This window comes from Marmota monax, unplaced genomic scaffold, assembly GCF_021218885.2.
Source record: "Marmota monax isolate L192 unplaced genomic scaffold, Marmota_monax_Labrador192_F-V1.1 WCK01_AAM20220418_F8-fsc00020, whole genome shotgun sequence".
NCBI classification, from domain to species: domain Eukaryota; kingdom Metazoa; phylum Chordata; class Mammalia; order Rodentia; family Sciuridae; genus Marmota; species Marmota monax.
In genome coordinates this window covers 15,155,241-15,179,061 of record NW_026692912.1, presented here as the reverse complement: position 1 = coordinate 15,179,061, position 23,821 = coordinate 15,155,241, and the positions used below count along the sequence as shown (strand labels likewise).

General features: G+C 50.8%; 1 protein-coding gene across 4 annotated transcripts in view; it reads left to right on the top strand.

Moving 5' to 3' along the window:
• Ttll11 (tubulin tyrosine ligase like 11) overlaps nt 1-23,173 on the top strand; it is a 239,708-nt gene extending 216,535 nt beyond the window's left edge. For all 4 annotated transcript variants that reach the window (XM_058581688.1, XM_058581687.1, XM_058581689.1 and 1 more), the window contains one exon: nt 14,945-23,173. In XM_058581688.1, the coding sequence (XP_058437671.1) occupies nt 14,945-15,203 (259 nt within the window). In that variant the 3' untranslated portion in view covers nt 15,204-23,173. The remainder of the gene's footprint in view (nt 1-14,944) is intronic.
• The last annotated feature ends 648 nt before the right edge of the window (nt 23,174-23,821 follow it).

Genomic DNA, 23,821 nt, shown 5'->3' with positions numbered 1-23,821 from the left:
GTGCTGCTCCTAGGTATGAGTACAGTGAAAGAAACGTTTTTTTTCTCGTGCGCTAATAAAATTACCTTCTCTAAAGAAGGCAATTTGCATGTTAATGTTTTGGGTAATTCTGTGAAGCTCTAATGCCCTCGGGGCTGCAATTTCTCTCTGACAAAGTGACAAAAATAAACTCCCGCATAAAAGAGCATTTCTCTTCTCTCTCATTTGTGCTCTGATGTGACATCCTTAATGTGAGTCAAGTTGAAACCCACTGCTCTGTCTTATTTTTGACACTGATCTGCCTCATGTCATCTCTCCAAGTGACAGCCTAGTTCTGAAGAGTCTCTCAGAGGGGTCTCTCCTTGAGGACAGTCCCCTTAGGGATTGGGCTCCACCCTCGCTCCCCGCCCTCCACCCCTCCAAGGCTGATTCTTCCTCTATAAATCCAGAGGGCCCAGCTAGGTAACTGGAGGGTGGACAGAGGGAGCGCAGGGAAGAGCATGGCCTTTGCTGGGTGAGTTCAGGTAGCCAAACTGCCTAGCTCCAGGAAACAGGGCCGCCAAAATGGCATGTCTTCTGAGCCACTGGCCTATAAGAGAGCTGACTGTTTACTCCACCAGGCTCGGACCTGCTCTATTGACTTAAGGACAGTTAAGAAAGAAGAGGTGGTCTTGAATGTCCCCATAGAGGTGGGAGGCCAATGGGAAGGTGTGAGTGACACCTTCATGGGGCGTGGGCCAGATACATCATCCTAAGAACCAGGAGGGGAGGGTGGAAGCTGAGGCTCCCCAGCACAGTGCATTAGCCAAGGTGGCTGAGCAGCATGTAAGAGGCAGACCCTGCACTCAGCATCCAGCCTGGTTCTTTCTGCCCCACAGAGGTCAACTATTGTTCCCCAGGGGCCTTCCACACGTCAGGCACTGAGGGTGAGAGAGACGCACAGGGGTGAACAGAGCACCCAGGGCCTTGTGCCCCTGGCGCCTGGCCGTAGAGGCAGACTCCCAACTCAGACGCACACTCGAAGCCGAGGGCTGTGAGGAATTCTGAGAAATGGAATAGACACATTTTAATGAGGATGACAGAGAGGACCTAATTTATATTAGGGGGTGGGCCAGGGAGATGGGACAGAAGGAATACCAGTGACCAGGGCCCAGAGGTGGGAAGTCGTGCGCGGCAGGTTCTGGGAGATGAAAGACATCAGGGAGGGAGACTGGGGGATGCACTAGACAGTGTAGACCTGGATGGTACTGGCTCTGGCTGGGCTGTCAGAGAGTCTAAATAGCAGGTGAGTTTGTGGTTGACTAGAGTCTTTAAGAAGTGGTCTTGAATGTCCCCATAGAGGTGGGAGACCAATGAGAAGGCTGTGAGGAACACCAGGGGAGCGATGGACGCCCAGGCTGGGGGCTGGCAGATGGAAAGCAAGAGTTATGATGCTTGGAGTGCAGAGGTGTGGAGGGGTGGGCCGAGGGGCTGTGCATGAAAAGATTGACCCCCCCACACACACACACAGTTTTTGCTCTGTTCTGGCAAATAAATGAGTTGGAGATGCCATTTATAGATGCGGTCAGACTCGAGGACAGGCAGAACTGTGAAGCCACGACCAAGACATTCATTTTTAACAGGCTCCTTGAGATGCTAATGAGGTATCCAGGTGGCAAAAAAATAAGCAGTCTGGCCTGGAGATAACGACTGGGACCATTTTGAACCTGGTGAATTCATTGAAGATATTTAAAGCCCAGGGAATGAATGACAGGAAGAGAGAGCAGAGGAGCCTGGGGAGAGCACCGCAGGACCCAAGGCAAGGTGAAGCCAGAGGAGCCCGAAGAAGAAAGGAGAGCCTGAGCCAGCCCCAGTCAGCTGCGGGAAGCGGGAGGGTGGGGCCAGACGGCTCCGGGGAGGCAGAGAGGGGGACCCCTGAGAGCTCAGAAGGGAATGCAGGTGTCCCGCCACTTGCAAGAGCTGCTGGGTGGAGAGGCAGGGGAGGGAGGAAAGAACTCTCAGGAGCTGGAAGCTGGAGGGGAGGCTGTGCCGGCAGAGACTGGGCCAGCATCCTCTGGGGGAGTTTGGTGAGCAGGGAGCAGAGAGAGGATATGTGGGGGAGAGGTACAATGCCGGCAGCCTTTCCACTATGCAAGACCCCAGGGCTGCTTGGCAGCTGATAGGCAGCTACAGGAGCAGGGGAGAGACTGACAAGCTGGGAGCACCTAAAGCACATCTCTAAACCACCCACCTTTCCTCCCTTCACTGCTTGGTCCCCAAGATCCCCACCCCCCAATCAGCCCAACAATACCTGCTCTGCTCCCCAACACCCAAAGAAAGCTGTTTTGTAGCACTGAGATCATGCCCAACCTAGCTCCTCTGTTCCACACAGATCTGCCCCCAACCCTGCCAAACTCTGACCAGCAAAGCCGCCCGTGACCCTTTAAGATCCCGACCATCAAAACAGTTTGCAAGAGCTATCAAAATGTACACGTGCTTTGACCCGGAAATTCCACTGGAAACGGTGATCTCTCCTTCCACTGCCGCACATACTGCTCTAGGCACAGAGGTGTTCACGGCAGCACTGTCGGTCACACCAAAAAGAGAAGAAAAGAAAGGCAGAGAGCAAACATCTTACGTGTCCATCACTGGGGAAGAATTTTTAAAAACCGCGGTACGTGCACACCACGGAATTATACGCAGCCTATGAAAAAATGGAGAACTACGTGTGCTGATCCGAAGAGGTGTCAAGACAGATGGTTAAAAAGTGCAGCAAAAATACAAAAATGTATGTGCGCACAGAATTGTATGTATATGGATGTTGATGCACAGAGAGATGCATATGTTCCATTTTATACATACATGCCGGGCATGACAAAGAGTGCGCACTTCCGGAGCACAGGACCTGGAGGAACGGGGCGGAGGAGGAGAGCAACTCTCGCTTCCCACCGCACACACAGCTCCTCTGTCAGAGTTTTTCCACTTTCTTGCCTCTCCCAGGCAATGTTTGGCGTCTTCCTTTGTATTAGAACCCTTTCTGCAACCCGACTCCATCTCACACCTCTCTCCCATCAGACTGTCCCCACTTGCCCTGTCCCCTTCCCTGTGGCTTGCTCCCCTCTGCGTCCACGCCGTGTGGATGGAATTGCATTGCAGCAGGTGCTGTCCTGGGATCCTCTCTAAGCAAGGCTGTCGTGGGGAGGGAGGAGTCAGCTTTGCTCTGTGTTTTGTGGGACCCATGAGGAAGCATCTCACATTTCAGTCCAGGCTAAGAGCAAAGAGCAGAGAAGGGGGGTCCTGGGGCAGTAGAGAGTGAGCACTCCATTGCCGGAGACAGCCAAGGGGTGGATGGATGACCACAGATAGCGATGCCAAGGAGGGCGACCCATGGCCCAGAACCTCACGGGGCAGCTGCAGGAAGGCAGAGAGGGTGGGAAATCATGCTTCTCTGCTAACTTGCCTGAGTGAGCCTGATGCCTGGAAGCAGCACCCTGAGAGGTTCAAATCCCCACCACCAACTCCAGTCTGTGGGACTCCAGGCCAATAGCTCTACCTTCCTGCCCCCAACTTAAGGACCCAAGGCAAAAGCAAAGCCGTTAAACACCGGCAGACAAAGGGTGAAGGCGGCAGGGTGTGGGAAGGCAGGACACACACAAAAAGCATCTGCCACCCAAATTTTGTTTGAGGAGTAAATGAGAGGTGCCCGTGAAGTGAACATGGCAGGGCCTGACAGCACGTCACATGCGCTGGGTAGTGACTACTCTCATTCATTCTGCTTACTGTGCTATTTGAGATGTTGTTATCCCACAAAGCCTGGGTCTGCTATCTCCAAAGTCCTTTCCAAGTTGGAGATTTCGACCATTTGCTGAGGAGTGAGCATCAAGACTCACTGGAACCACTAATCTCAAGAGAAAGGTCTGGAATGGTGCGAAGCAGTCACAGGAAGAAGTGACAGCACTGTGGCCCTGTCTTCACAGAGAGTGACTCAGGAACTTGTCTGAGTTGTGGTAGAGCCAGGTGACACGGGATGGGACTGGACAGGGACCTTGAAAAGCCTCTTGACCTCCCTGGGCCTGTGTTCCTCTATCACTGAACCAGCCAGTGACAGTCCTGTGATTAATGAGAGATGGAAGAGGTGCTTCCGCCTCTGATTATGTGCGTTGTTCAGGCGCTGTGGGCTTCGGAGGGTAATGATTTTTCTGCAAGGTATATTTCTGGTTCCAGCCTGACACTTGCTCATTTTCCAACCAGCCAAGGACAAAGGTAGTATCACTGCTTGATGCTACAGTGACACTTACGGACAATGCTACAGGTGCAACAGAGAGGGGCCAGGAGAAGGTGCCCTATCTTTCTTACCTGGAAGGTTGGGCCTTGAGGGGATTTCCCTGGTCTGGAGAACAGGGCAGTGGTGGGATTCCCAGCCCCGACTCTCTGCAGCGGGATCTTGGGCGCGTGCCTCTCACAGTTCTGCACTCCTACACACACAATGTGAGGATCAGCAGCGCCAGCCTTTCAGGGCTGTGGTCATGGGAGTCCTGGCAGACAGAACGGCCTTAATAAATGCATCCTAGAATTTTAATTATTGCCATTTTAAAAATTCAGAAGCTACGGTCACTCCCAATACTTCTAGAATCTGGAGCAATCACACAGCCCAGCCCTCATTGTATAGAAGAAGGGGAATGTGAAGCCCACAAAGGGGAATTGACCAGCTCAAAGCCATGCAGAGCATAGAACAGAGACCACTGAGAAGCTGGCCTCCTGACTCCTCGCCTGGTGAACCTCAGCCTGGCAGGGAGACCAGCAATCAGCTAACAGCCATAAAAGAAGAAACTGGAACCAACTGGAGCACTGCAGGCAAGTGAGGGGAGCCGCAAAACCCAGGTGGAAAGATGAGAGAGGCTCTTGCGCCACTAGGTTTTAAGCACTGTATTGGACTTTTTCTGGGTAGTGCCCTGTTAAAGCCACTCAGGCTTTTGCTTTGCTGATCCCATTTTACAGATGAAGAAAATGAGACTCAGAGACATAGAACACCTTGACAGCTAATAAGTGGCAGGGCTGGGATCCAGGGCAGATCAAGTGTATCTGTCACTGTTCAGAGCTCAGTGCTATCTCATGGGAACTGCCCAGGTTTGATCTACCAGATATAGAGTCCTCTGAGACCCCAGGCCCAGGCTGGGGGAGACGGTGGTAACAGCTGGGGGACCCGTGCAACAGCAAGCAGGGAGCGAGGCTGCTGGGGCCCTAGGAATGGAGAGAAAACTGAGAGTCTGGTGATTAACCACCTCGGCGCTTGCACAGCCCTCGTAGATAGCTCTTTGGGGGGCCGTTTCGCCGCACAGAGAGGGATCACTAAGCTAATTCTAATCCAGATCATTCAGCTTTATTTCCTAGCAATGATTCCAAATGGAAAACTTGTGTACGCATCCATTTAGGATTTCACTGTGAGACAGAAACATCTATTCTAGGTGAGTAATAAGAGAGAGAGTTAAAGGTTGGGGAGAGAGAAAGGATTGTAAGGTCGGACCTCACTCGCCAATACCTTGAAACAGAAAGGCTAGCTAGGACACTGAGGCATTTTTGAGAGATTAAAAAAAAAAAATCTCATATTCAGTCTGGGATAATATCCCTGGCTGTCGACAATGATTTGGATTTAATTATATCATATATGCAAATGTGCTCTGTAAACTGTAAAATAATACATAAATGTCAGATGTTACGGAAGCCTAATAGTGTAAGGGAAGGAACGTGGGTTTGAATGGGAGATAGGCAGGGGCTGAAACACTGCCACGTCCACCTAGGGGCTGACCTTGACAAGCCTCTTGACCTGTCTGGGCCTGTGTTCCTCAGCTGTAAGTGGGGACTGCCTGTAATAACAGCCTTCTTCAAACACTGAGAAGCCAATGAGAAAAGATGGATATTCTCTGTAAATTGGAAAGCGCTATGCACATATAAGGTATCATTCTTGTTTCAGTCCTTAAGCCCCAGAATAGATGGTGGGATTACTAGAGAGCAGCTGCCATGCCTGCATTAAGTCCTGTGTGCAAGGATGCCTCCCTGGGAGTGAGGGGAGAGAACTCTGCCCCCACCACCACCGAAGGAGCCAGTGGGCCCACCCTCACCCCAGTGATTGACAGAATGAGGCCGTGGCCTGTCAGGGGCCGCATCTCAATATCCCAGTGGCCGTCTCCAGTGAGAGGCATGTGTCTGGCTGCAACTGGAATATTTCAAAGGCCGCTTCCTCCAGCGACACCCATCAACCCAAATGAAGTTTTGAAAAAAATACTCAACAGCTTCTCTTCAGGTGTGGGAGGCAGGAGGGGAAAGTCTGTTTGCAAAGACCAAAAGATCCAACTACACCTTCTTATTGACATTCAGCAGAGATGGATGAGGCCCATCCCTCATTCACTGTGAGGCCAGTGTTGTTTTGGGGATTGTCTTTTCTTCTTTTAATCTTTGGGATGCGATGGGCAACTTTGACTTTCTTATCTCTTTGAAGGCTCTCAAAATAGCAGTAGAGTTAAGAAGCTAAGAGAGGGGTCCTTGGGTCTGCCACCTACCAACTATGTGACTTTGGCATGTCTCCTGAATGTGAAATGGAATTGAAGCTGACACCTGCTGTGAATGGGTTATGTATGAGGAAGATGAATAATGTACAGGCAGCCTTTAGCCCAGGATCTCCCTGAAATGGGGGGGGTCAACAACAAGGAATTATTACTATTTACTTTCATTACTGTTAACAAGTCGGTAAAGCAGTATCACCACCAGATCCTCTGACTCCCAATCCCAGCTGTGAGGGGGTTTTGGCGGGGCTGGTGCAGATACAGGGAAGAAGGGTAGCCCTTCTCTGATTTTTCCCAATGGCTTTGGTAATCTCGGGAACTTGGGTAGCCTACAAGAGTGTCCCCAAGTGGTGGGGCACTTGGGCGCGACTGGGGGTTTAAGAGTGCGTGGACTGGGGGAGAAAACAAGGACCTGCATTTCTTATGAGGTCCCCAGATTATTTTATGCATAAAATGTTTGAAAACCATTGCCTTCGAGGGGGAGGCTAATCTCCTGGGCCTGGTGTCACAAGCCCTCACGCACCAGGACTCCTGACCTGCCCTCACACCCACATCCGACCCAAGGGCGGATCTTAGATCTCACTGATGTTACCATCAGACTAAACCCAGAATCTAATCACCCATCACCACCCCTGCCTGTACCGCAGTGGTCCAAGCCACCACTGCCAGTTCTTGCTTGGACTAGTGCGGTAGCCCTGTGAGGGATCTTCTTGCTTTCTTTCACATGCACCCCCTGCTACTGGGTCTTCACATGGCAGCCACAGGGTCACTTTAAAGTCCCCAGTGGCTTCTGGTCTTCTTCAGCATAAAATTCAATGTCCTGCCGTGGTGTACAGGGCCGTCTGTGGTCTGGCCTTCTAGAACCTTCCCAGTCTACCTCAGTAAGACAGAGGAGAGCAGGGCCCAGGAGAGGGCTCTGGAGCTCTCCCCAACTTAGTGGTCCAACGAAGATGCTGGAAGAAACCAGGGGTGTGTGGTTTCCCAGAAACTAAAGGAGCACTTAATGCACAGTTGGAACAACTTCTTGGTTTTTCAGCCCCATCATTAGTTTTTTAAAAATAACTGGCCGGAGACTCGGAGGACGAGATGTTCGTTCCTAGTCAAGGACTCTCCCCTGTAGCTGTTGGTTGCGGTTTCTCTCCACCAGTGTCTTTTTTAAAATGTAGACATTTTTAGCCCAAACTTAAGCTTCTCTCGGATTACTGCAGGTCTTTTTGTGAATAGGCAGATGGACTTTCAGATACAGCCTTGACTCAGCATTCTCAAAGTGGGTCCCAGGTCCATGGGCCTCAGCATTACCTAGAAACTTGTTAGATGTGCAAATTCTCAGGCCCCACCTCAAGCTTCTGAATCAGAAACTCTGGAGGTGGAACCTCAGTGTGCATTTTTTTTTTTGCGGGGGGAGTGGACAGGGCATTGAACCCAGGGGCGCTTTACCTCTGAGCTGCATCCTCAGCCCTATTTATATTTTTCATTTTGAGACAGGGTCTCACTAAAATGCTTAGGGCCTGGCTAAGTTGCTGAGGCTAGCCTTGAACGTATGATCCTCTTGCCTCAGCCTCCAGAGTCCCTGGGATTTCAGGTGTGCACCCCCAAGTCCCAGCTCAGTCTGCATTTTAACACCATCATCCCCCAGGGGATTCTAAACTTTCTGCTCTGGATCATTTTGGTTTCTTAAGGCAGAAAATCTCAGAGAAGACTTTTCCTATACACCAGGCTTACCTCAGTGTCCACAGATACAAAGCTGTAAAATGGAAATAATAAGGCCTGCGTCAAAGGTTCATATCTGCTCGAGTGAGTTCAATGGATATTTATTGGTACCTGTCATGTGTCTGGCTGTGCTGCATTCTGGGAATACAGCAATGATTGAGACACAGTCCCTGCCTCCAGGGGCACACAGTCTTATTAGGGAGACAGTCACATACTCAGGGTTCATCCCAACAGATAACAAGAATCCAGAGGAAGCACCAAAGAAGGGCTATTAACTCTACCTGGGGTGGACAGAGGTGAGCTTCCCACAACCAGTGACTTCAGAAGCTGGGTTGGAGGTGTCTTAAAAATAATATATTCGTATGTGTGTACCAGGGATTGAACCCAGGGCCACTTAACCACTGAGCCACATCCCCCAGCCCTTTTTATATTTTTCATTTAGAGACAGGGTCTGGCTAATTTGCTTAAGACCTCACTAAGTTGCTGAGGCTAGCTTTGAACTTGTGACCCACCTGCTTCATCCTCCTGAGCTTCTGGGATTACAAGCATGCACCATGGCATCCAGCTTAAAAATGATAAGTATTTTTCTAACTACTCTCAAAAATGAACATGCAAACCAGGCGCATACCTGTAATCCCAATGGCTCAGGAGGCTGAGACAGGAGGATTGTGAGTTCAATGCCAGCCTCAGCAAATGTGAGGCTGCTGAGCAACTCAGTGAGACCCTGTCTCTAAATAAAATACAAAACAGGGCTGGGGATGTGGCTCCGTGGTCAAGTTCCCCTGAGTTCAATCCCCAGTACCTCTCCCGCTCTCCACCAAATGAGCATGCATTATCTTATTTGGAAAACGCAGAAAAATAGAAAGAAGGAATTTGTTTTTTAATGCCCTAGAAGTCTAGTGTGACTCCCTGCCCCACTGTACTGTAAATAAGTTGGCAGTGAATGCCACTGTGCAGGCGGCGTTCCTCTGGAAGGGAGATTTTTGTCAGGGAAAATTCCTAGGATTATGATCACTGGGTTAATTGACAGAAACTCTCAATTGGCTCTTAAGCTTTTGCCAAATTGCTTTTTAAAAGTCCAGAGCAATTGCTGCCTCGCGGTTCCTATTCTTTTACACTTTTGTTGGTTCAGTGAGTGAGCAGTTGCCCCCCGGCTTTGGTGGGACGGGATGTTCTTGCTCCCACTTACCTGTCCATGTGTTTTGTCCGTCATGGTGCTCCATAGGTTTTAAGAATTTTTAACATGAAATTAATTACCAAGCACATCTTTATTAAAGAAAAACAACAATCCAGATTCCTGGGGTTTTATTGTTAGGAAATAAATGAATTGGAAATAAAAACAATGACATACCAACTGTTCATAATAATATTCTCAATAAGAGAGAACAAATAGGAACAGCCTCAGTTCCTACAGGGAGAGGTGAAGAAATTATGTGCCTGGCAAAAAATTTGATAGCACATTTGTTTGTTTGAAATGAGGTCTTGCCACGCTGCCCAGGCTGGTCTCAGACTGCCGACCTCCAGCAGTTTTCTGCCTCAGCCTCCCAAGAGGCTGGGATCACAGCCAGTTGACACACACCCAGCTCTGATGGAATATTATGCAATCGTTACAGTAATGGCTATGAAGCCTGCACAGAAACCCACAAAAATGTGAACTGTTGTAAGCCAGATAAAATGCTGTGTGTGTGTTGTTACCACAACTGGGCGAAAGCGCATCCTCCAGTGGACAGAAAGTGGTAGAAGGGCAGTTGACTAGCACACCTGTGTTCTAGAGGGAGGCCAGCGACTGAGCTTCTCCTCATACCCCACTAATATCCCCACTGTGTTCTGTAATAAGTAGTGAGAAAGCAGGAGAAAGACCTGGATCCTCCTGATAGAACGTATTCACTATCTGGGAAGGCTCTAGAAAAGACTGGAACCCCCAGTCAGGTGAGAATTGCCCTCTTGCCCCATCCTGACTCGCTTCGTTGGTGGAAATCCCAGCAACCTGATCCTGAATCCAAATTAGGTTATTCTGTGTGTGCTGGCTCCCCTCGGTTCTCCTCCTCCTCCCTCCCACCTCCTCGGAGCCCTGGAAAGGCTCAGATCTCTGAAGCTCGCTGAATGCTGGCCTGGGTCAGGCCACTGTTTTCCTGGGCCGCTGATGAAATGGGGATCAAAGCCAGTCTCAGAGGTGCAGCCTCTTGGAGGGGGCCCCTATGCTCAGCGTGTACAGTTTGTGTGGGACCCTCTTCCCAGCCCTCGTGGCCCTCGGCACCTGCTGGGACACACTCCACAGGGCTGGGCAAAGGACACAGGGCTGCAGGGCAGTGGAGACGGCCTCTCTTCCCCAGACCCTGGCCCCAGAAATGTGTGGGCTGATTTCTTTCAGCTTCTATGTGGGGGATGGGGTGTCGTGCAGGTAAAGGGTGCTGTGAGCTCATCAGCAGACCTGGAGCCTGGTCTTGTTTTTTGTCTGTTACTGTGACTTGGAATCTCATGTGTCACCAGCCCTTTGATAAGACAAAGATGCCTGGCACAGATTCCAAGATAATGACGGTGGCCTGGCTGGTTGACCAGGTTCAAAGGTCCTGAGGAACAAGTGGCCTGTGGGAAGGCTCTGAGCCACCACTGCCTGACTTAAACAGAGAGGGGTCCCTTCACCTAGCTGGCATATTGGGCTGCGCTCTTCATAAGATTTCATTTGAGAAAAAATAAAAAACACCCCTCACAGGTTTCTATCAGTGTAGAAGATGTAGTTCAAGATCACCGGACAAGAAAATGTGATGGGGCTGTTGGAGGTGTGGGACTCCAGAGGCTGGCCCAGCTCACTTCCTCTGGCACTAACCCCAGCCCCTGAGTGGCTGCAGCCTCCAGGAGTCTGCTCCAGCCGGCCCCTCCCTGCCCCGCTGCAGGTGCCCCCAGTTGCTAACGCGCTGCTACCGTGTCTTGCCATGTCCCTGTCCTTCGCCCAGCACGCCTCTGCCCATCCAGTTCCTCCCCACTCTTCAAGGCCCAACTTGATGTCTCTTCCCCACAAACCTCCCCTGACCCCCAACCCCAGACCTTCTCAGTCTTTGCTTGGGCTATGTCCATCTCGGCCTGTCTGTCCTCTCTAACTGCGTTCTTCCCCCATTCTTGGTAAGGATGCTTGGGAAGGTCAATAAGGCAGAGAGTCAGCAATGCACAAGGCCTGGGCTGGAATACCTGTCCTACCACTTACCGACGTGAGGCCTGAGGGCAAGTTATTCATCACTCTGGGCCTCAGTTTCCTCATCTGCACATTAGGAGTTGTAGTGAGGCTCAGGGTACATCTGGCTCATGTAACAATCATTCATGTTTATCACCCTTGGCTACCTCTTTCTTCCCTTTGCTGTGGTCCCCTCACCGCACCCAACTGCCTTATCCAAAGCTTTACTTTCTGGTTTCAGTTGCTCACTGTCAATGTCAGTCGGAAAATAGCAAATGGAAAATTCCAGAAGTAAACAGTTCATAAAGTTGTAAATTGCGCACCTGAGGAGAATGATAAAACCCCAGGCTGCCCTACTCCATCTCACCAGGGCAGGAGTCCTCTCTTTGTCCAGTGTATCCATGCCGCCGTGCTACCTTCCCATTAGTCACCAGGCAGCCATCTCAGTTATCAGGCCAAGTGTCACAGTATTGCAGTGCTTGTGCCTGAGTGACTCTTGTTTACTTAATACTGGCCCCAGAGCACAAGCATAGTGATAACAAGGGGGCACCAGGGCATAAACAGGGAAGGGCAGGGGGACGTGGTGCTATGTGGATGTGTGTTGAAACATATCCTCCAAGCATAAGGGGGACATGTGGGGAGTGTTATTTAAAACATCTTATCAAAGTTGAATATATTCACAGAAATTTGCATTGCAATTTTTTTTCAAAGTGTTACATGCACCTGCCTTCAAGTTCAGGCAGCCACAAAGGGTTCATGACTAAAGGTAGCTGTCCCTATACCCACTTCCCACCACCCCCTGAAAGTATTTTCACAATTGCATGCATGTTTACTGAAGAAACTCAGAAAATGAAGAAAGCAAAAGACAATGGTGTCATACTTTCAATCCCATTTCCCTCCCTCCCACCCATCTCCTCCTTCCAGATAACCAAATTATGCTTTTTCCCCCACGTAAGTCCTCACTGTATTTCTTGCTGAGCATTATAGCTTTAATCACACTCTGCCTTCAATGAAAGGAACAAACGTAACATTTATTAAGTGAAAAGAAGCAGCAAATCCTTGACCCTTTTGCTAATCGGTGTGGCCCAGAGACCAGCAGCTCCTGAGCCATACAAAGCCAACAGCATGCAGTGTCTTTGGCCCCACCCCAGAATCCACATTTTAACAAGATTGTGGTGACTGGGATGCCCACAAAAAGCTGCTAAGACTATTGTAGATCAGAGCTACTCAAAGTTGCAATCCATGAACTGTTTGTCACAGTCCTGAACTCGCGTTTGAGCCAGAATGTAAACAGCATGCTGCTTCCTTAATCCAGAAAGACTTACTACAAAACACTGTCAGCTGCACTAAGCAATGTGATTGATGAGGAGGGTGATTTACATTCTGCATCGAGCTCCTTATCTTGTCAGGGACCAGGGACCAAGCAGTTCATGAACTTGGCACCTCAGCGGTCCACACTCTTCAGATCACACAGTTGGAAATGCGGGATGGGGACTGAATTTTTTTGGCTTTAAATCTTCTACTCCGTGTATCTGACCCTTTACCCAACTGTGTGTGCATGCACACATGCTCAAATACACACGTGTGCACACATGTATGGGTGCACCACATATGCATGCACGCAACACATATGTGCACATCCCAGGAGAGCCTAGCCCAGAGTTGGTAATTAGGAATCATCTCCTTCCTCTTCTGTCATCAAAAGTGTTTTTCCACCAGGGTCACATGCTCATTATCAACTCTTCCTATCAGGGTCAAGCAGTGCAGGGACTTGCAGCACTTTTGAATCAAAAGAAGCAGAGCCAAAAAGAGGTTTGGAAAGAAACAAAAACTAACCTGTTTGCTCAGCTCACTCTCAAAGCAAAAAGCATTCTTGAATCCCAGGGGTCATATATATTCAGTATCCACAGACTCTGGACTAGGCTGTGCCCTGTGGTGGCAGGCAGGTGCATAACGTGCTCTCTAGTGGGAAGGTAGAGATTAGGGGAGTCTGAGCCAGTCTCATATAAGTAACATGTTGGCCTTCAGTCTGGCCTGAGTGTCCCCTTCCCAGGGAGCCCAGGGAACCCCATAGATCTAGACCCCAGGGTTCATTTTCGCTAGGATGTAGGAAAGACTAAAAGCCTTTCATGCTGCCCAACTAAGTTTAACACTTTTGACTTTCCAAGAAGAGTGCAGTGGCACACATCTGTAATCCCAGCAACTCTGGAGATTGTTCAAGGCCAGCCTCGGCAACTTTGCAAGGCCCTAAGCAATTTAGCAAGACCCTGTCTCAAAAAATAAAAAAAAATCAAAAGGGGCGGGGATGTGGCTCAGTGATCAAGCACCCCTATGTTCAATCCCCAGTGCCTAAAAAATAAAAATTAAAAATTTTGAGTTTGCAGAGGATTCTCTGAGTGGATAACCTTAAGAAGTTATCTAATCTGTCAGTTTCCTCATCTGTCAAGTGGGTATAAAGATATTGGCCTCATGAGGATCGGTGGCAATGTCTGAAAGTGCCTACCTTCAACTCACCCATTCAGTCATCATTCACCCATTACTCATGTACCCGGCATGTCTGTATTGAGCACCTTCAGGGTACCTGGTACTGGGGATAATGATGAATGCAGCTCACAGTTCTACAGAACAGACGGAGAGAATCAAAGAATCACACCCCCCTCCAAGCGAGCTGCAGTCATGCTGCAAATAAAGGTGCAAAAAGCCCTTCCTGGGGGCACAGCTCATCTGGACATAAGGAAGGTTTCACTGAACAGGGGATTTTGAGCTCAGATCCAAAGATGGGTAGAAGTTTATGAGGCAAAGCAGGGGAAGAAGATTTCAGGAATACAGTGGAGATCACACATCGTACGTTCCGGAATATAATTTTGACCAGACAGAAGGGGTGGTTGAACTTTACTTTTTGAGGTAAATTTTACATCTAGCACAATGTGTAAACTTTAAGGCACAACTGGGTGCATTTGGACAAATGCCCGTGCCTGTCTAACCAGTGCCCCTTTGAACATACAGAATTTTGCTGTCGGATTGGGTTTATCTTATTTTTTTTTAAGAGAGAATTTTAATATTTATTTTTTAGTTTTTGGCGGACACAACAAGTTTGTATGTGGTGCTGAGGATCGAACCCGGGCCGCACGCATGCCAGACGAGCGTGCTACCGCTTGAGCCACATCCCCAGCCCTGGGTTTATCTTAATAACTTTCCCCCTTAATTAGAAAAGTAAGGGAGCTGGGTGTTAATGAGGGACAAGGCCTTGGGCTAGGTTTAAATTCAAACCCTACTACTTTCTACCGAGGCCTCCCCTCTCCTCTGAGACTCGGTTTTTGTGACTGTATTCAAACTGCTGCATAGGGCTGGTTAAGGGGGGGATCTATAAATGGCTAAAGAACTCCGGCCAGTGCCTGGGCCCGGTAGCCACTGTGTTTGGAGCCTGTGGAAGTTTCCAGAATGCAGCTTGGTGGGGAGACAGGCTCTCTCTCACTAGCAGGTGTACGGGGTCGAGCTTTCCCAGGGCGTCTTCGGAGCACCCTGACACTGGTCTCTCTGTCCGCAGGGATGTGTCTGCAGGCGTTTGTAGAAGCTTTCTTTTTTCTGGCCCAGAGGAAGTTCAAGATGCTGCCGCTCCACGAACAGGTGGCCTCGCTGATCGACCTGTGCGAATACCACCTGTCCCTGCTGGACGAGAAGCGCCTGCTGTGCAGCCGGGGTGGCTCTGCGGGGAGCCATCTCTCCCAAGGCAGCTCGCCCCAGGGCGCCTGCCCTGCAGCCCAGCCTGTGGTGGGCAACCCCCCACTCCGCACCAACGGTGCTAGTAAGTGCTCCTATCCCAGACACACTCTGTCCTGAAGGCCCTCTTGTCTGCCCAGGAGAAGCGAGTGCCCTTCAGGGCTGAAGGGAGCCCCCCGGGCTCCTGCCTGTGGGGGACACAGGCCGTGGAGGATCCCATCGGAGGTTCCGGTTCGGTCCCCTGTTCTGCCGCACTCCTGCTTTGCGAGGCTGACTCTTGCCCGCCTTTCTCCCCACGCCTCTTGGAGACCCACCCTGTTTTGGAGCCATCAGTGGACATATGACATCTGAAATGTGACAGATGGCACCTTCTATTCTGGGCTCACAGGAAGCACCAACCAGGGCAAATCTGCCGTGCTTGGGGCGGGAGGGCACAGCCACTCCTGACACGGAGAGCCGCAGAGAGGAAGCTGAGACCTAGAGTGTGCGGCAGCCTCCGAGAGCCACCGGTTAAAGTCTGAGAACATCACGTTCATTTCCTACCACCCATTCTCCAAAAATGAAGTGGAGATACCAAGTAGGCCGACACGAACCTCCCGCCCCAATCATGTGCTACACGGGTGTAGTTAACAGATTAGCCTCATTTATTTCATTAGCTTGCCTGTTGCTGCAATGTTTGCTTTGTTACTAATTAAGAAATAATTACCATGTAACTAAGTTAGGCTCCTAGAGCCTATGAGCCAGCAGGAGACTCACAGGCCCTTTTGTTTGAGTTTATTTGGCCTTGACCCCAAAGCAGGAATTCCATCTTTAGCCTCCCTGTCCAGATGGTCCTGTGGCCTCAGTGGACCCCTGCAAGGGTGAAGCTCTGGTCCCAAGGACAAGGGCCCCATGTACCCAACACTGTGCTGATAGTTATCAGGAAGGGTAGTGAGCTTCAGAGAAAAGACATGAGATCCAGGTAAGAACCAGGGGAAGAAGGATGTATGTGGAGGGAGGTACACTGTGAGGAACAGATTTTTCAAGACCCCCCCCCCCCGTGCCTGCTCTTCTGTACCCTTTGGACAGGACAAATGGAAAGTGAAAGGCCCCAGTAGAGTAGATAGATGTGTCAGGGCACCCTTGTCATCAGCTGGGGACTGCAAAGAGTCTTTTAAACAGAGTTCTAGCTTGACACGTCCCCAGGTGGGTCTTCAGAGAGTGCTAGCTTGCCAAAATGGAGAGCAATCTTCAAGCCTAAAACCAACCAAGTACACTGGATTGGGGTTGGGGTAGGAAACAATGAGGCTGAATTTCAGCCACCTGGTTTGGGATGACATAAAAATGTCAGCACTCATGGTGAGAGATGTCCTCTGCACCCCCACCTGCCCATCATATGCAAGCAGGTCACTGTCAGTTCTGGAGCCCCTAGTGCTGGAAGGAGTCCCCTCTTTTGTGGACAGGACCCTGGGGAAGCCCTGTGTTCTGGAGGACGTGGAATCTTGTCTGTGACTCATAGGGAAATGAGGTTGCCATCATGAGAGCCAGCGAGGCTGGGCAGGCCCAGAGACCCCTGAGTGCAGAGCTCAGGGTCCCCTGCACGGGGCTGCAGCCCATTCTTAGAAGGGCCCTGGGGATCCTCCCCAGCTCTTCTCCCCCCGCCCTGCCTGCCCTTCCGCCCCCTCCTACTGCTGTCCATCAGCTGAGCTCCTGAAGGGCCAGGCTTCCAGGGGGTGTGGAAAGAAGGTGTAAGAAGATGGTCTCAGCCTGGACTCCTTTAGGACAGGTACATCCAAGTCTAAATCCGTGGAGTGTCCAGGGAGGACAACGACTTCCAGAGAACAGACGGATTGGCCCAGGCCATGCCTTCCACAGGTGCCAGTCTTGCCCCTTTGGTGTCCCTGTCCAGCTTCCTCGTGTCTTGTGTGGTGACCTTGCCTGTGCCTGTCCTTCCAGCCCCCAGGGAAGTAGGCTCCATTTCCTGTATTCAGGAAAGGAGTCTTGTCCCCACTGGCCTGGCTGGAAGGAAGCCTGTAGTGGGGGCTGCAAGATGCACGGGTTCAGGGCAGTCGTTAGCAAGTGCTGGGCCCTGTGGGCAGAGCAGGGCCTTCGGGAGAGCAGAGCCGCAGGCCCCGAACAACCCTCTTTGGTTCCTCTTATTCCTCCTCATGAACTCTGTCTACTCTCCTAGCTCAACCCTCACCTCTTGCCTGGACTTCATTGGTGTCCATTCACTGCTCAGCCCCTCCCACCACCCTCCACCTCTATAGGCTAAGGGCACTGGAGAGCCACAGATGACCAAGCTGTCCCCAGGGAGGCCCTCCCTTCCTATTCACGCCTGGACACCAACCCTCCTGGCCAGGCTCTCCCAGGGCTCTTTGTATCTGTCATTGTCAGACAGGAAGAGAATGTAGCATTTCCCACCCATGGGAAGGTGCCAGCAGGGACCTGCCCTTGTCCCCACCCTGCTGCTCCTGCTCCCTTGGCCCTCTGGACAATGGTAAATAATGGCTCCCTTCAAGGTCCAGCTCTAATACCCCACAGCAGTCCCCCATGCAGAAAGAACAGCTCCCATATCCATCTGAGACCCTAGGAAGTCCCTCTGTTACCAGGCCCACCCCGGGGGCACAGAGAGAGGCCCCTGGAGGTGCTTGTTGAAATTACAGGATACCGAGCAGCCCAAGGGAGGAGGCTCCTTGCCGGTTCCTTCTCTCCATGGCCTGCAGATGCCCTCCAGGATCTTGGTTTTCTGCGCCTTGCCAAGCCTGTTTGCTGAACACCTCAACATTCCCAGCTGCCTGGTCTTCTCCCCGAGCATGGCAGCCATCCCATAAGCTCCCACCCCACCCTAGTTGACTTTTCTGGCCCTGGGAATCTCTCTGTGTGCCCCGGCTCAGATCTTGGCCCTGTCTCCCTGCCTTTCATCCCTGGAGATGGAGGATGGTGCTCACCATGGCTCCTCAGTCCAGCAGCCAGCCCGTCTCTCCCCTGACACCAACATGTTTTTGTGCGGGGTGTTTAGTTCAGAGAAGGTCATCCTGCTGGGAGTGCAGATAGTATGGGAGTGGGACCGGACAGGGCCAGGGAGGACTAGACATTTGTAACGGTGTCCTGGGCCTTTCTGGAACCGACTCCCTTTCCTGAGTGAATTAAACAACGTATGTTCAGGGCCTCTCGGTTCACAAAGTCCTTTCATATCCATCTTCTCATTTGATCCAATGACCCAGAGAAGGGTAAGGGTTATCATCACTCTCTTTTCTGATGTCCAGGAGGTCACATGGCTTGTCCAAGGTCTCCAGGCTAGTGAAGGACAGAGCCAGGACTCATTCCAAGGACCCTGGCCCCAGAGCCACGTTCTTTCCTCCACCCCATCGCGGATCTTGGCCCCATTCAGCAGATGTGGAAAGCCACGTTTCGGAGGACCTGATGTTTGCCCAGCAAATACGCAGGCGTTGTGAGGGCAAGGGGCTCTCTGACCTGCTCTTGACCTTCCGCGCCCTTCAGGAAGGCTCTGCGGGCCACACAGACCAGACAGGAAGAGCTCCAGGCCTTCAGCCACCAAACAGGGACACAATATCCTCTCTCACTTAATCTTGGGAACATTAGGTGAGATAATGGAAAGCATAATAAATGTGAGAGAGTTTTGTAAACCAAAGTGCTACTAAAATGCAATGTCACCTTCAGACTGGCTTCTGGTTTCCTACAAAGTAGAGCGGGAGGAAGGTAAAAGCTTCCCTGAAAGATGTCCGAAGACAAATGAAGCCAAAGTGGTCAGCTCCTCTCCCTTCCCTCCTCCCCCTCCCTGCGTCCTCACATATTTAAAGATAGTCACAGCCTGAAGCACGGTCCCTGCTGTTCCTCTGACGTCTGGGATTTTCTTTGTGATTGGCACAGTGTTAACTCCAAAATAGCTTAATTTTTTTTTTCTTACATTTCTTGACTAATGTCCTAAACCTCCTCGTCCCTGTAATTGAGACCTTCAGTGTTCAAGCACCTTTTCTCCAAGTTCAGAAGCGATGAACTCTCCCATCAGGGAGCTGGCACTCCCAGGGTCCGAGAGAGCTGTCCCGGCTCAGTGAGGAGGATTCACCACAGTGCGTTTTAACCTAAAATCCACCTCGCTGAGACTGATATTTTCTGTCAGTCTCCTATTTGGTTTGATGAATGCAAGAGAAATTCTCCCACATGGCATATAAATTTTTTCCTTACAAAATAAGCCCATTTTTGCAGAGACAAAGGAACTCCACAGAACAGTCACCATGTTCAATTGCCTTCGTCTCTTGTAACCAACCGTCTTAAGTAACTAGAAAAACCATACAGCCTCTCTCTCTCTCTCTCTCTCTCTCTCTCTCCACACACACACACACACACACACACACACACACCATGAGTTTGGGTATAAAATGGTAAAATCACCCGTGTTACCCTCATTTCTGGCAATCTGCTCCTGAGTCTGATTTAAAGAACTCAGGAAGAAGGGCTCTGTGCAGCCCGGGGCCGCTCAGCGAAGGGCTCCTGGGAGGCACTTCCTCCCACATGAAGGGAAGTGTTTGCCGAGAGTCCAACCAGGTTTCTCGTCCTGGCCCCTGGACATGGCTCCTCACTCTGACTCCCCCAGGACCCACCCAGACTTCAGGGATATTTTCCCTTCAGAACATCTTGCATCAGAAGGAAGAATCCCAGAGGAGGCCGCGAACTGTTCTAGAAGGATGGAGGGCTCTGGAGCCAGACCTGAGCCTGGATTTTGCTCTGTTACCCTCTCCACCCCTGAATCATGGACCAGTGACTTCCCCGCCCTGACCCCTGTCCCTTGCCTGTGCAGCGGAGATCACGTCATGACGGATGCCAACAACCTGGTGGGGGACTTGGCACCTGGAAAGTGTCTTCTAAACGTCTGTTGAGAAAAGGCCTGGTCTGCATATGCTGAAGCCCAGGCATGTGGGGAACACTGCTGCTGCCCCATCAGCCCCTGCTCGGAGGAGGCTCCTGCGGGTCTGGCCAGACCCCATGGGCTCAAGCCTTCCTCCCCAGAGCCCAGCTCTGCCTCCAAGAAGCTGCTGCTCCTGCCTCTTAAAAGCCTTTAAAAATTCTTTATTAAATTTTCATGGCGCATGAAGTCAAGGTTCTGTTACTTGGCCTCAGTTGTCTTGGTAACTTCGTAAAATGCAATAATAAAACGAAGCTGAGTGTTGCTAACCACAGGCTCATTGTATAAATGGCTGCGGAGTATTGACAGTTTCTTCTGCATGATAATCTCTGACAGCAAATCCACCGGGGTGGACAGTGCTTGTTCATTTTGGGTCAATTGGTGAGAAAAGGGCACCTTTTAATTTTTTGTCTCCTCACAGTCAATGTTTGCCCGGGAAGCTAACTATTGCCTCAAGGAGGAGACCTGGGGGAGCGAGAGGAAGGAGTTTGGGAAATCTTGCAACCTTTGATCTGCTGGGGAAGGGCCTGTCCCTAGAGTGAGGCCACATGTCAGAGACTGTGGCAGGGACACCTGTCCCTGGGAGAAAGGACGACCCTTGTGGCTCCGTGTGTGTGGCAGTCACTGTGTGGACTTGGGCTAAGCAGGTGTGCTCTGTAAGTTTTAGTCCCGCTAGGACTGCACCACCCAGGCCCCTCCCAGTACTGCTGGTGCACCTGGGCTCTGTCCCCAGGAGCGAGGCTTCACCCCCTCCCAACGCCTCCTCCCCACGCCTCCTCCCCCTCAGCCCTCTGGGAGCGACATATGTTCACTCTGAATATTTCCCAGACTCTGGACCACCCGGTGGTAAGTGGAAAGCAGATGGCCTGGAGTTAAAAATAAAGTGAGACCCCAGCTCCCTGGAAAGCTCCACCCCGCTGTGGCATCAGAGACATGCACGTTTCACACAGTCCTGCGTGGTGGGAAGCCACCTAGGCAGGCACCTCCTTGGGTTCCTCGTGGTTGTCATTTTATGAAGTATTCAGATCCTATCCGGGCCTCGTGCCTCTCCTCTGTGTGCCAGCCGTTCAGTCCTGGGTTCCTGTGTCAAGATGGTGGCTCTGCAGTGTGGTAGAGCTGTCATCCCGCTGTCTGCTGCAGAAGCCTACATTTGCCTGCCAGGAGTCCCAGAGCCAGGCGGGGAGGAGGCAGCCACAGCAGCCTGCGAGTCCACCCTGCCTCAGCCCTCTGCCTCCAGGACAGGTGTGTCTTTGGGGATTGAGTGGAGATGGTTGAGTCCAGAAGGGCCCTTGCACCCTGCTGCCGCCCACAGGAGCCCTGGGCATTAGGTGGTGGCCCTCAGGGTCCGGCCCCACCTCTGCCGTGAACCCAAGCAGCTCCAGCTCCCCCTCCAGGCGTGAAGGGCTTCAGGGTAAGACAGGACTGCAGTGAAGCCTCTCCATGTGACAAATGAGGCAAGGGAAGCCCAGAGGGCCCAAGGCCCTTGTCCCTGTGCCCAGCAAGGAAGGGACAGGAGTGAAGGCTCTTCAGTGAAGGATTCTGTTTCACTCTGATCAGAGGAAGCAGCCAAAGTCAGCACCAGCCCTCAGCCAACGCTCCATCAAACACTCACTACAGAGGGAGCCCAGAGGGCTCAGGCTCCAGGGCTTCACAGCAGGATTCCGCTCTTACCTGGTTTGTCTGTTTGGATTGCACTTAAGGCAGAAGTCTCAAATGCTATCTTCATCTTTCCAGCTTTTTACCTGTGAGATAAATGACAGGTTTTTTTGTTTTGTTTTTTTTTTTACAAAGCTGGGAGCCTAGGAAAATTTAATTCTCCAAGGTCATGACCACCAAGCACTTCTCCCAACCACCTGAGCCCAGCCACGATCCTGGGCACTGCCTGAGCCACTGTGGCTCCTAATGTTGGGTGTATCATGCTGGCCATGGTGCAAGACTCTGGGCCAGTCCACTCCAGAGCTCAAGAGAGGAGCTGGCCCCCCAGATTGTATGGGCATCAATCCATTTAGGCTGCCATAACAAAGTGCCATAAATTGGGTGGCTTATAAATAACAGAAATTTATTTCTTCCAGTTTGGGAAGATGGAAGTCCAAGATCAGTATGCCAGCATGCTCAGGTTCCCACGAGGGCCCTCTTCTAGGCTGCAGACTGGCATCTTCTCGCTGTATCCTTCTCTGGCAGAAAGAGAGCAAGAGAGCTCTCTGGGGTCCCTATTATAAGGGCATGAATCTCCACCCCTGACCTAATCACAGAGGCCCCACCTCCTAATCCCATCTCTGGGGGTGAGGAGTTCATCAAATTAATAGGGAGGAGAGGCAAACATTTAGTCCATTGCAACTGGCTTTTCTCACTCCAGTGGGATGATTTGGGAGAACTTGGAGACCAGCGCTGAGCTTACCTCTTGCTTAACTCTGATCAAGAGACACTGGTTGTGCTGGCATAAAACAGGGCCCAGACTGATGGGCAGAAGTACAGGCATGGCCCAAAGAGGCCAGCGGAAGCCCCCATGTATCTGAAGCCTCTGGCTTTAACTTTAAAAGTCCTGTGAATAATGCACTCTACTCCATATCATATACTTATTTTAGTTAGGTAGGTTAAGCTCTACTGAGATAATAAATAAACTGAACCAGCAGAGGTTTGTTTCTTGTTCATGCAGATGTTGCCACAGGTCAAGTGGCCCTCCAGGATGATTCTCCTCCACTTGGCTCCTGCTGCTTCCAGCCCGCATTCTTCCATGTCCGTGGCCTCCAGTTGCCTCAGCAAAGAAAAGACAGAGGATGACAGGTGCTTGCTCTGAGTGCAGCCAACTCCACCTCTATCCACACACCCTTGGCTAGAATGCTGTCACCTAGCCTGTACAAAGATGCTGGTACAGGGGTATGTGTCCTCCATACCCCAAGAGAAAAGAATGAAATGGGACTGGGTGATCACAAAGATAATATTGTTTTGCCACTATACATATTTCTCTTTTTTTAACAATATCTTTATTTTTTTTTTATTTTATGTGGTGCTGAGGATCAAACCCAGTGCCTCATGCATGGTAGGTGAGCACTCTACCTCTGAGCTACAATCCCAGTCCCACATATTTCTTTTAATATAATTGTTTCTCTCCCTCTTAACCTTCAAGTAAAATGGCTGCTCCAAGAAAAAGAGCTATGTTTATCATTTGGCTGCTCAGAGCACCCCCGCCCCAACACACACAGCCATTCTGGGTATCCACAGGGACTGGTTCTAGGATTCCCCGAGGGTGCCAGAATCACCTACCACACCTCTTCCCAGACTAAAATAGGACATGTGCTCACACATTTATACGACCCACAGCTGGAGAGAAACACAGAAACGCACCCATAGATACCCCCTCGAGTCCCAAGGGGCAGCCAGCTGTACCCACCCACACCAACACATGGCACAACCCTCAGCCAGTACACTCTTCTCTTGGTATCCGCGTGGATTGGTTCCAAGGCCCCCCACTGATACCACAATTTGATATAACAGTGCGGTGCTGGGAATAGCTTCTACATATCCTCCTTATACCTTAAATGATCTCTAGCTGGGCGCGATGGTGCACACCTGTAATCCCAGTATCTCGGGAGTCTGAGGCAGGAGAATCCAGGTTTGAGGCCAATCTCAGCAATGTAGTGAGGCCCTGTCTCAAAATAAAAAAAATAAAAACTCTGGGGATGTGGCTCAGTAGTAAAGCGCACATGGATTTCATCCCTAGTACTAGTATTATATATTTATAATCTCTAGATCTCTTATAATAACTAATGTGACAAATGCTATGGAAATGGTTGTTAC